At 70.2% G+C, this 12,080-nt stretch overlaps 1 protein-coding gene across 1 annotated transcript in view; it reads left to right on the forward strand.

Moving 5' to 3' along the window:
* SDK1 (sidekick cell adhesion molecule 1) overlaps positions 1-12,080 on the forward strand; it is a 435,892-nt gene that overhangs the window by 363,491 nt on the left and 60,321 nt on the right. Inside the window, 4 exon segments of the mRNA XM_036424227.2 lie at positions 320-487; positions 1,289-1,391; positions 1,801-1,977; positions 7,177-7,313. Coding sequence (XP_036280120.2) covers positions 320-487; positions 1,289-1,391; positions 1,801-1,977; positions 7,177-7,313 — 585 coding nt within the window.

A 12,080-nucleotide genomic window follows, 5' to 3' on the forward strand; every position in this document is an offset into this window, starting at 1 on the left:
GAGGCCAGAGGTGAAGGGCGGGCCCTCTGTCTGCCACCGGCTTCCTCCGGCTGCATTGGGGGGGGGGGGTGTGTCCTGGCGCATGAGAGCATTTCCAATGTGCACAAACGTGGACAGGGCTCAGGCAGTCCCCCGGGGACACGGCAGACGGTCCACATCTCGGTGGCAGGGAGGGTGACCAGCGCCCGAGGACCCGCTGTGGTCCGGTCTGTGCGTAAAAGCCCCTTCGCTCCGGCACCTCCGGACGTGCCCCTGGGCTGTGGCCTGAGCGCGGCCTTTCTGAGCCTGGTCCTGACGGCCCGCCCTCTCCGCTCTCCAGGCGGCCACGTGCTGGCCAGCGGCTCTGTGCGGATCCCCCGGTTCCTGCTGCTGGAGTCGGGGGGCCTGCAGATCAGCCCCGTCTCCATCCAGGACGCCGGCACCTACACCTGCTACGCGGCCAACTCGGAGGGGGCCCTCAACGCGTCTGCCACGCTCACCGTGTGGAGTAAGCACCCAGCCCCGTGGGCCCGCCTCAGCCCGTCTCCCCGCCTCAGCCCGTCTCCCCGCCTCAGCCCCGTCTCCCCGCCTCAGCCCGTCTCCCGCCTCAGCCCGTCTCCCCGCCTCAGCCCCGTCTCCTGCCTCAGCCCGGTCTCCCCGCCTCGGGTGGCCGGGAGGGCGGAGCCTCGGGTGTCCGGGAGGGCGGAGCCTCGGGTGGCCGGGAGGGCGGAGCCTCGGCTGGCCGGGAGGGCGGAGCCTCGGCTGGCCGGGGAGGGCGGAGCCTCGGCTGGCCGGGGAGGGCGGAGCCTCGGCTGGCCGGGGAGGGCGGAGCCTCGGCTGGCCGGGGAGGGCGGAGCCTCGGGTGTCCGGGAGGGCGGAGCCTCGGGTGGCCCGGAGGGCGGAGCCTCGGGTGGCCTGGAGGGCGGAGCCTCGGCTGGCCGGGAGGGCGGAGCCTCGGGTGGCCGGGAGGGCGGAGCCTCGGCTGGCCGGGAGGGCGGAGCCTCGGGTGGCCGGGAGGGCGGAGCCTCGGCTGCCCGGGGAGGGCGGAGCCTCGGCTGGCCGGGAGGGCGGAGCCTCGGGTGGCCCGGAGGGCGGAGCCTGGCTGCCCGGGGAGGGCGGAGCCTCGGCTGCCCGGGGAGGGCGGAGCCTCGGCTGGCCGGGAGGGCGGAGGCCTGGCTCCCGCTGCGGGAGGCGGTCAGGCCCCGGACAGGCGGCTGCCGGGACGAGGGGACACCTGGTTTGAGTCCGGCGCCCGGTGCGTTGCCCGGAGGGAGGAGGGCCCGCCTGTGACTGAGCTGTGACTTTTCAGACCGCACGTCCATCGTCGCGCCGCCCGAGGACCGCGTGGTGATCAAGGGGACCACGGCCACGCTGCGCTGCGGGGCCACGCACGACCCCCGCGTGGCGCTCCGGTAGCTCCTCCGCCCCACGCCCTCCACACGGGGGTTCGCGCCCCGTGGCCGGGAGGGAGGCGGAGGCCACAGGGAGGATTCGGGGACGTGGGTTTCAGGCAGGTCACGGCGCCCTGCGGCTCCACCGTTAGCCACACAGATCCCTGTCACCCTCCGCCTGGCGCATCCCTAGGGGGCGGCGGCCACCCGGCCTCGGCAGTGCCCTTTGTGGGCGCAGAGGGGGGCCGCGCAGGGAAGGGGGCTCCACAGGCTGTCGGGGTGACGGGCAGGGCGGGGAGAGGCCCGGGGCGGTCTGAAGGAGTTGGGGTGCCGTCCGTCCCGCTGGAGCTCAGACTGGGAGGTCAGGGCCCGGTGGGCGCAGCGGCCAGCGCCAGCCCCGCCCTCTGACCGGGCCCTGTGCTTGGCGCAGCTACGTCTGGAGGAAGGACAACGTGGTCCTGGCGCCGCCCAGCAGCTCACGGGTCCTGGTGGAGCAGGACGGCTCCCTGCTCATCAGCCAGACGTGGTCGGGCGACATCGGAGACTACACCTGCGAGGTCACCTCCGAGGGCGGCAGCGACGCACGGACGGCCCGGCTGGAGGTGATGTGAGTACCGAGTCCCCCACCGGCTCCGACTCCGAGGCGGCTCCGGAGGCCCACCCGCCGCTGCCCTCACCGGTGCCGCCTCTGTGGCCTCCGCCAGGGGCCATGGCCGGGCCTCAGGCTCTCAGGGCGTCCTCAGGGCTCCGCCTGGTTCCGGAGGGCTCGCTGAGGGGTGCTCACTGGCCCCGCACCCTGCCCCCCAGCGGCTCTGCCCGGCGAGGCCGTCTGCCGGGGCACTGAGTACCACGGCCGCTTCCCGCCCAGCGCCCTCGGAGCTCCCAGGAGGCGAGGGAGGGCCTCCCCGGAGCGGGGAGCGGACCTGGCCTGGCCTGGCGGCGGCCGGCAGGGCTCCTGTCTCGGCAGCGCGGCCTCCGGGCGGGCGGGCGGCACTTCCCCTGAGCGCCTCAGGGCCGGACTGCGATGGCCCGCCCGCCCCCTCTCTCCTGCGGGACTCTGCTCCTGGCAGGAGGCGGCCCTCACTTGGCTCAGCTGTAGAAACGCTGTCCTCGCGGGCGTCCCCGAGCTCATGCGTACGGAGTGACCCAGCCGGGAAGAAGCAGAGCGGGGGCAGGCGGGAGGCGGGGGTTCGGGGGCCCAGCAGCCGGCTCCGGACCCCCCCCCGTGTCCCTGGGAGCGGCCAGGCGGCCCCGGAAAGGCAGTGGGAGAGGCTTGCCTGCTGGACTCCCCCACCCAGCCAGGCTCCTCCAGCCCAGTGGTCGGCAAACCGCGGCTGGCGAGCTACATGCGGCTCTCTGGCCCCTTGAATGTGGCTCTTCCACCAGACACCACGCGCGGGCGGAAACGTGGGGGCCCACGCGCAGACGTCGGCTTTCCGCCTGGGCGAGTCTGTTTTGGAGAAGTGGTTCTAACGCTGAGCCACCTCCAGAGGCCAAAGAGCCGCCTGTGGCTCGGGAGCCGCAGTTTGCCGACCGCTGGTCTAGACAGCTCACTCCCCGGACCAGAGCCTGAGCAGCGACACAGGCCCAGCCTCATTGGTCTGTGGATCCGGGAGCAGGCCGAGGGACTATCAGTGATAGACAGGCTTGAGCGCAGACACTGGGGTGCATGAGTGACCGCAGCCCTACTGGCCCTGCTGCAGGGACAGGTGAGGCTGTGCGGGGCCCGGGTGAGGGGGTGAGGCTGTGCGGGGCCCGGGGTGAGGGGGTGAGGCTGTGCGGGGCCCGGGTGAGGGGGTGAGGCTGTGCAGGGCCCGGGGTGAGGGGGTGAGGCTGTGTGGGGCCCGGGGTGAGGGGGTAAGGCTGTGCGGGGCCCGGGGTGGGGGGGTGAGAGGGTGAGGGGGTGAGGGGGTGAGGCTGTGCAGGGCCCGGCTGTGTCCGGGATGCCCGGCTGTGTCCGGGGGTGCCCGGGGGTGCCCGCCTGTGTCCGGGGGTGCCCGCCTGTGTCCAGGGTGCCCGGCTGTGTCCGGGGTGCCCGGCTGTGTCCGGGGATGCCCGGCAGTGTCCGGGGGTGCCCGGCTGTGTCCGGGGGTGCCCGGCTGTGTCCGGGATGCCCGGCTGTGTCCGGGGTGCCTGGCTGTGTCTGGGGGTGCCTGGCTTTGGTGGTGCTTGGTGGTGTCAGGGGGTACCTGGCAGTACCTGGCGGAGTCCGGGGGTGTCTGTGCCCTGCACACACTCAGTAGAGGCCAGTGGTCGGTTGGGTGCATGAATGAATGGCTGTGCATTACTGGCCGTTGGTGACCTGTCTCCCGATTTCACTCACACCCTTCATCCGCTCTGCCCACTCCCTGGCTCCCGGAGCTAACGCAGGCTCAGCCCCGTGAGCCCCGGCACCCGTGCCTCCCCATCCCGCTCCGGCCCGCATCCCCCTTCAGCCACAGCCCACGTGGCAGGCGTTTAAATGACCACATTGGCGTCTCTCTGAGGACCCTCACGTCCGTCCCGGGGCCCCCCTGCACGCCTCTGACACGCGCCTCCTCCTCTCTGCTCCGCGGACTGCGCGCTGTGATTTACGTGTCTCCCCAGCTCTTCGCGCCTCTGATCTCCTTGAAGCAAAATACATTTTCCAGCCGACGCTGCCGAGTCTAAAATAATGGCTCCTGTGCGGGAGCCGGAGAAGCATTGCCCGTCTGCGATGCGACCCGGCGGCAGCGGCTGGGCTGTCTGAGGACGCCCGCGAACGGCCGTTAGCGTCACGGCTGCTCCGGTCGGGACGGATGGGGGGCCGCGGGTCATGGCGGCGTCTGCGACCCGCACAGGCCTGACTCCCCGACGCCCGCGGGGGTGGCAGTAATCACGGCTCATGATGGCGGGCTCGGTGCTCAGCCTTCCCAATGGAGCACAGCGGCTTCCGTGATTCACGCCGACGGCGCAGGAGAGGGAGGCCTCCCAGCGCAGGCGCCCGAGAGGCACTGCAGCCCAGGAGGGCCCCCGCCCGCCCCCCTCCCTCCCGCCTCCCTCCCACCCCCACCACCACCACCCCCACCCCCCGCCCAGCCGCCTCCCCGCCCGGCCGCCTCCGCCTCCCTCCCACCCCCCGCCCGGCCGCCTCCGCCTCCCTCCCACCCCCCGCCCGGCCGCCTCCGCCTCCGCGCCACTGAAGTTCAAGGGAGGGCGGGCGCGGGCTCTCCGGCCTGCGGGCAGCCGCTCCCGCCGCCCTCCCCGGAGAGCCGGGCAGGCCTCACACCCTGCACCGGGGCCTCCGCAGCCCAGCTGGCAGGGGCCTCCGCTCCCCTAGCTCAGGGCGGGTCGTGGGGCACGTTCCCCGATTCTCAGCCTCGGTTTCCTGAGCCGGAAACTGGGCGGCCATCCTGCTCCTCGGGCGCTGCTGTGAGGAAGGAATGACCAGTGTCTGTGGAGCCGGGCCCAGGGCGGACCCACAGCAGCCCCCCGCCCTCCCTGCCTCCCCGCCCGCTCACGTCACCACGCTCCTCGGCAGCCCCGCCACCCCACGGGAGGCTCCTCTCACCTGCTGGGTTCGCTGTGTTCGGCCCTGTGACCAGCAGTCTGCTGCTGTGCCCGGTGCCAGGACAGGCCAGGGCTGGGCAGCACCACACCGATGGGATGGGGGGGGGGGGGTCTGCAGATGGGGGGCCACGGGGAGGACTCAAAGGAGGGCCTGCCTCCTCCCCTCCCACAGGACAGGCTCTGCAATCCGGACGGTCCTGAGACGCGTCCGGTAAATCCACATCACAGGGTCAAGGGTCAGGGTGACACTCCGGCCTGCCCGGGTGTGTCTCCTCGGAGCGGCTGGGTGACTCCGGACCGCAGAGCCGTGCCCAGCGCCCGAGGGCCCGGCTCCGAGCCTCTGTGGTCGGCTCATCGCCCACCATTAAGGCCCAGTCAGATCAGAGACTCACCCCTGTGACGGGCACAGGGAAGCCCCGTTTTGGGCCGTGAAGACGGAGGCAGGAGGTTTCACAATAAACCGGTGGCAAAGCCGGAGCCGGGAGCAGCCGGGGCCGTGCCTCCAGAGCCATCGCCTGCCACCTTCATCCTCAGGGAGGCGGAGGAAGGTGGTTTGGCCACGTGGCCGCGGGGCCTTTGTAGAAAAGTGCTTCCCAGACCCCGCCCTGCCAGCCGCTCTCCGCTTTCTCTCCGTACACGTGGTCGCCAGCCTCCCGGCTGTTTGCTGTTGCCCGTCCCGGCCGCACTGTGGGCAGGGGGCGTGATGGGACCCCCCACTCCTCTCCGTAACCCCCTGACTCATCCCTGGCCCCGTCCCCCTGCCCCTCCGCTCGGCATTCGTCCCCGCGTGAGGCACCCTCACCGTCTGTCTCCCTTCGAGGCTGCGGCGGAAGCCGAGATGTGATCTGCTCCCTCAGACGGATGCTCTGCTCAGGATCGGACTCAAATATATTAAACGGCCGTTATCGGTATTGATGCGCTGATGGAGACTCTCACAGCGCCTAATCCCCAGATAAGCGACGCCTGTCACGTGCAGAAACCGTCGGTTTCCAAGGTGTATTGGCAAGCCCTTCGCCAGAGCCGGTGGTTGGCTGTTGGAGAACTCAAATAGAAATATTGCAATAATAGCTCTTTTTAAAAAATATTTTTTATTGATTTCAGAGAGGAGGAGAGAGGGAGAGAGAGAGAAACATCCATGATGAGAGAGAATCATTGACCATCTGCCTCCTGCACGCCTCACACTGGGGATGGCACCCACAACCCAGGCTGCTTCTCCCTGTGCCCTGACCAGGAATCGAACCCTGTCCTCCTGGTTCATAGGTCAATGCTCAACCACTGAGCCGCACCAGCCGGCCAGCAGTGCTTTTTTAACTGAAAGCTCACTCACACCAAAAAAAAGAAGCCAGCGCCCAGGCCCACGCCCACGCCGCTTCTGGATTGTGCTCAGGAACCTCACATCCCCGGCGGAACGCCTGTCGGCAGACGGTGCCTTGGGCAGAGCTGTTCCTCAGGGCGCGGCGCTCACAGGCGGCCCAGTAACCCCAGAGGATACCAAGTGCCCTTTCCAAATCCCGTGGCCGGTGCAGTCACGGCGCTGACCGTGGGGCTCGGCAGGAACTGATGCCTGAGGGGGTCACAGGTCGCACTGGGCGTCCGCCCTCCGGGGCATCCCTGGGCCACCAGGCGGCCCTCTCCAGCCTCAGGAGACGTGGGGTTCAGGGCGGGGGGCACGTAGCTCCCCGTGGAAGGCGGCAGAGCGCGTGGGAGAGCCGCGCCCTGCACGGAAGCCTGGCCGCGAATCCCATGCCCACCTCCCCGGTGTCTGCGGAGCCACCTGCTCCCCTTTACCCCTCGCCGTGGGTTCCTCTCCCGAGGGTGCGGCCCTGTCCCCACGCCTCCCCTCTCCGCGCTTCTCCCAGGCCCCGCGGGCGGCGGGAGAGAGGGCGCAGGACGCGCGGTCAGTCCCCGGCCCCAGGTCCTCGGAGAAAGGGCGGGCGTGTCGGCTGAAAACTCCCCTGTGGGACCGTGTTAGGTCCTTTCCCCGAGGGTCAGGCTGGCTGCCTCTCGCACAGCCTCCGGTTGTAAGTCACATGTTTGATGCTGTCCTGTGTGGGAGTGGCGCCTCCCGCCCGATCCAGGTGGCAGTCGTGGCTGGGGCAGGGGGGCTTGGAGAGCGAGCCGCCCTGAGTGCGTGTGCATGCGTGTGCGGGCGGGTTTCCGAGGCGGGAGGCGTGCGTGTAGTGTTGGGTGTGCGTCAGGGCCTCCCTCTCAGCAGGCGCCCCGGACTGCGGGCGGCCCGGCTCCGGTCTGACTGTTCTCTCCTCTCTGCCCGCCCCAGCGAGCTGCCGCACCCCCCGCAGAACCTGCTGGCCCGCCTGGACGCCGTGCACAGCCGCACGGTGCTGCTGAGCTGGGTGCGCCCCTTCGACGGCAACAGCGCGGTGCTGCGCTACGTGGTGGAGCTGTCGGAGAACAGTGAGTACGGTCCCCCCGCGGGCCTCTGTCCCTCACCCCGTGCTGCTCAGCCGCACCGTGCCTCATGGCGCCGCCCGCAAACCCGGCTGTGGGCGAGGGGAGGGGCGGAGGCGGAGGAATGGCGGGGGCGGTGAGCTGGATCTGGGCTGGGGCGGGGGGGGGGGGGGGCATGCACCTGCCCTGAGCAGGTTCTGGTTCGGTGTTGTCCCCGGGACGAACCCTGAAATGAGCGCTAGGCCTCCCCTTGGGCCGATCTGTGCGTCGAGCCCACGGCGATGGGGCGCTCCTCTGCCTGTGTCCTCGGGGGCTGCGTGCGCCCCGCGTCCCCGCGTCCGGTGCCCTTCCTCTCCCCTCGCCCACCTCCCGCGCAGCGACACCCGCCCCGCGCTCCCTCCTGGCTCTCTGCCGCCCGTCCTCCATCCCTTTGTGGGGGCCACGCAGGCGCCCGATGTTCGAACGGACGCCGGCCTTGGGGCGGTCCAGGCACCGCGGCTCCAGACGTGCCTCGGTCTGGCTTTGCACTCGGCAACAAGGCGGCTCCACCCTGCGCCCCCCGCGCTCACAGGCCCTGGGTGCCCAGTCTGGGCCCTGTTGGACCTGCTGTCTCCCCTTCTCCCGCTCCTTCCGCCGTCTTACCCCCACCCCCACCCCCAGCACACACACCTGTGTCAGCGCCCCTCCATCGCCTCCTCTGGGGCGCTGCCTCAGCGTCCTGCTGGGCCTTCCTGGCACCATACCCAGGAGCCGTGGGGGCACCAGACACAGGCAGGCCCAGCCTGGTGGAAACCTCTGAAGGAGCAGGAATGGCTCCTGCTGGAGTTTGCGGACACTCTGCGCCCCACCCGGAGGACGTGGATGGTCCTCACTCGCGGGTCCCGGGGCCGCCCTGCCCGGTTCCAGGCTTCGGGCGTTCTCCCGGGCCACCAGCCTCCGCCGTGTCTGTCCACGCCCCCCGCCCCCCACCGCGGCCCCGGGTTCCTGTCATCGGTGACGAGTGTGCTTTCCCCTTGCTCGGCGCCCTAATTTCTGTGAATAACTTTCCGGCAGCCCGGAGTGTTTGGTTTTATGTACTCAAACCCACTGGTGTTTTCCTTTATGGTTTCTGTTATTGCTCCTCTGTTTGGCTGTTTCAGCATTGCTGCGTGCAGAACACATCTAACACGTCGTCTTCTCGCTGCTGTTCTTTCCTTTACTGTTTTGTTTTTTTTAGCATCTCTTTGTTAAATGTCCTGGGTGACATCGGTGGTCAGCACGATTATACAGGTTTTCGGCTGTGGTCTTCTTGCCTTTATTTCCTTGAATATATTTTTACTGATTTCAGAGAAGAAGGGAGAGGGAGAGGGAGAGAGAAACATCAGTGATGAGAGAGAGTCATTGATCAGCCGCCTCCTGCACGCCCCACACTGGGGATTGAGTCCGAAACCTGGGCCTGTGCCCTGACCAAAATCGAACCATGACCTCCTGGTTCATAGGTCAACGCTCACCACTGAGCCACACCGGCCAAGCTGGCCTGCTTGCTTAAAGCGTTAAGTAGTGGCCATCTGACTCTAGTTCCCCTGGAGCTCAGGTGTGCTGAGTGCCCACGGGGACGCTCTCTTTCCTCCCCTGTCCCCCTCCCCACTCCCGCCCTCGGCCTCCCCTCCCCCAGGCGCTCCGGAGCAGGCTGCGGCTGGCTCTGTTTCTGTGTGTGAAGAGGACAGCAGGCTGTTTGGGGCTCATTTGCATCCGTGGATTGATCTGTTTTCCGCCGTTTTCAGAGCATTTTCCTTGGTTTGGCCCCAACACCTGTTGCCGTCGCTGATAAGGGAGCCCCTCAGACTCGGTGACCCCTGGCGCCTGGGCTCCTGGGAGAGGAGGGGCTCTGTGAGGGTCACAGCCAGCCTCGGGGCGGGCGGGCCTTGTGCAGCCTGTGAGCGGTCTGAGGGCTGACTTCCCGGGGGGCCTGTCTGCTCCCCGGGATCCGAGGCTCCCCTGAGGCTCCGCTCTCAGGGGAGGTGCCTCCGGCTGCAGGTGCGGCCCAGCACGTCCCCCGCCCTGCGCCCTGTGCCCAGCACTTCCCCCCGCCCTGCGCCCTGTGCCCAGCACGTCCCCCGCCCTGTGCCCTGTGCCCAGCACTTCCCCCGCCCTGTGCCCAGCACGTCCCCCGCCCTGCGCCCTGTGCCCAGCACGTCCCCCGCGCCTGTGGCCGGCACGTCCCCCGCCCTGTGCCCAGCACGTCCCCCGCCCTGTGCCCAGCACGTCCCCCGCGCCTGTGGCCGGCACGTCCCCCGCCCTGTGCCCTGTGCCCAGCACTTCCCCCGCGCCCTGTGCCCAGCACTTCCCCCGCGCCCTGTGCCCAGCACGTCCCCCGCGCCCTGTGCCCAGCACTTCCCCCCGCCCTGTGCCCTGTGCCCAGCACTTCCCCCGCGCCCTGTGCCCTGTGCCCAGCACTTCCCCCCGCCCCGCGCCCTGTGCCCAGCACTTCCCCCCGCCCCGCGCCCCTGTGCCCAGCACTTCCCCCCGCCCCGCGCCCTGTGCCCAGCACTTCCCCCCGCCCCGCGCCCTGTGCCCAGCACTTCCCCCGCCCTGTGCCCTGTGCCCAGCACGTCCCCCGCCCTGCGCCCTGTGCCCAGCACGTCCCCCGCCCTGTGCCCAGCACGTCCCCCGCCCTGTGGCCGGGCGGAGCCGGGAGCGGGAGCAGGGAGCCCGGCCGCTCGGGTCTCTGTCTTCCGTTCGGCCGCCCCCGGGCGCCTTACTCTAAGGAGCGTTAATCATCCTCCGAGTGTTCCGGGGAGACAGTCACATCCTCTCCGAGCGATCGAGCGCTGTTTCCCGTTCGCTTTATGTCCTGCTGGCTGGTCAGGATGATCTTCAAATACCCAGTCTGGCAGCGTCTCCTGTAGTTCATTCTCCGTCTCCAGGAAGGCCTGCTAGGACCTTACTGCTGTGTATGGGGAGGGCGGGAGAGAGGGGAGAGAAGGAGGGAGGGGGGAGGGAGGAAGGGAGGGAGGAGGGGGAGGGGAGAGGGAGAGGGAGGAGGGAGAGGAAAGAGAGAGGAAGGGAGGAGGAGGGGAGAGGAGAGAGGGGAGAGGGGGGAGGAGGGGGAGGGGGAGGGAGAGGAGGTGGAGAGGGAGGGGGAGGGGGAGGGGGAGGGGGAGGGGGAGGAGGGAGGGGAGAGAGGGGGAGGGGAGAGGAGAGGGGAGGGGGATGGAGAGGAGGGGGAGGGGGGGAGGAGGGGGAGGGGAGGGGACGGCGAGGAGGAGGGAAGGAGGGGGGACGGAGGGGGGAGGGGGAGGGAGGGAAGTAGAGGGGAGGGAGGGAGGGAAGGAGGAAAGGGGAGAAAGGAGTAGTGGGGGAGGAGGGAGGAGGAGGGGAGGGGAGGAGGGAGGGGAGGGAAGGAGGAGGAGGAGAGGGGGAGGGAGAGGGAAGGAGGAGGGGGAGGGGAGGGAGGAGGGAGAGGAGAGGAGAGGGGGGAGGGAGGAAGGGGAGGGGAGGGAGGGAAGGAGGAGGGGGAGGAGGGAGGGAGGAGGAGGGGGGAGGGAGGGAGGGAAGGAGGAAAGGGGAGGGAGAAAGGAGGAGGGGAGGGGGAGGGAGGGAGGAGGAGGAGGGGAGGGAGGGAGGGAAGAAGGAGGGGGAGGGGAGGGCGGGAAGGAGGAGGGGAGGGGGAGGGAGGAAGGAGGAGGGGAGGGGGGAGGGGGAAGGAGGGGAGGGGGGAGGGAGGGAAGAGAGGAGGGGGAGGGGGAGGAGGAAAGGAGGGGGAGGGAGGGAGGGAAGGAGGAAAGGGGAGAAAGGAGAGGGGGGATGGGGGAGGGAGGAGGGGGGGAGGGAGGAGGGGAGGGCGCCTGGGGCGGCGGGCACAGGCCCCTCTGTCCCTGAGCGGAGGAACCTGACAGCACAGCCGGAGGAGGGTCCTGTGGGCACAGGGCGGCCCTGTGCTGTGGCCCCGGAGAGAGGCGGTGCCCCGGGCTGCGGCCTGAAGCGTGTAGCGTGTTCCCAGCAGCGCGTTGTCAGGGCGCCGGCGTGTCGGGCGTTCACACGGAGCCCCCCGCGGTGGGTCTGCTCCCCCGGAAGCCCAGGCGGGGCCATGTCGCAGCTGCCCCCGCGCTCGGCTGTGTCGTCAGCCCAGGCCGGGCTAAGCGGCCGGTTTGGGCTTCTTTCCCCCTCGGTGCAGCCGGCAGACGATGGGGCGTGTCCGTGTCCCCGGCGGGCCTGGCCCGTCCCCAGACTGGCACGGCTTCCCGCTCTGTGTCCTGACCCCTGGCACAGGACACGGTGCCCCCATTCGCCCCCTCGTGTCCGCCCGAGGGGGGTCCGCTCCTGCAGGGAGGCCCGTGTGCCCCGCACCGCCAGCCCCGCCGGCGCCGCCTGCCCGCGGCCAAGCTGTGCTCCAGACGGGGCGGTGCCCTCGCCGCTCCGGCCTCCTCCCCGCCAGCAGCAGACGGCGTCCGTCCGAAGTGACCGATGGCCTGGCCAGAGGGTGCGTGAGCTCTGCGCACATCACCAGGCCCACAGGCCCGGCCCCTGGCCACAGCGCGGCTCCACACACCTGGGCACACCCGCGGGCACAGCTGTGGGCACACCGCGGGCACAACTCTGGGCACACCCGCGGGCACACCGCGGGCACACCCATGGGCACAGCTGTGGGCACACCGCGGGCACACCCGTGGGCACAGCTGTGGGCACACCGCGGGCACACCCATGGGCACAGCTGCGGGCACACCGCGGGCACACCCATGGGCACAGCTGTGGGCACACCGCGGGCACACCCGTGGGCACAGCTGTGGGCAC

The sequence above is a fragment of the Pipistrellus kuhlii genome, unplaced genomic scaffold (assembly GCF_014108245.1).
Source record: "Pipistrellus kuhlii isolate mPipKuh1 unplaced genomic scaffold, mPipKuh1.p scaffold_m20_p_8, whole genome shotgun sequence".
In the NCBI taxonomy this organism is placed as follows: Eukaryota; Metazoa; Chordata; class Mammalia; order Chiroptera; family Vespertilionidae; genus Pipistrellus; species Pipistrellus kuhlii.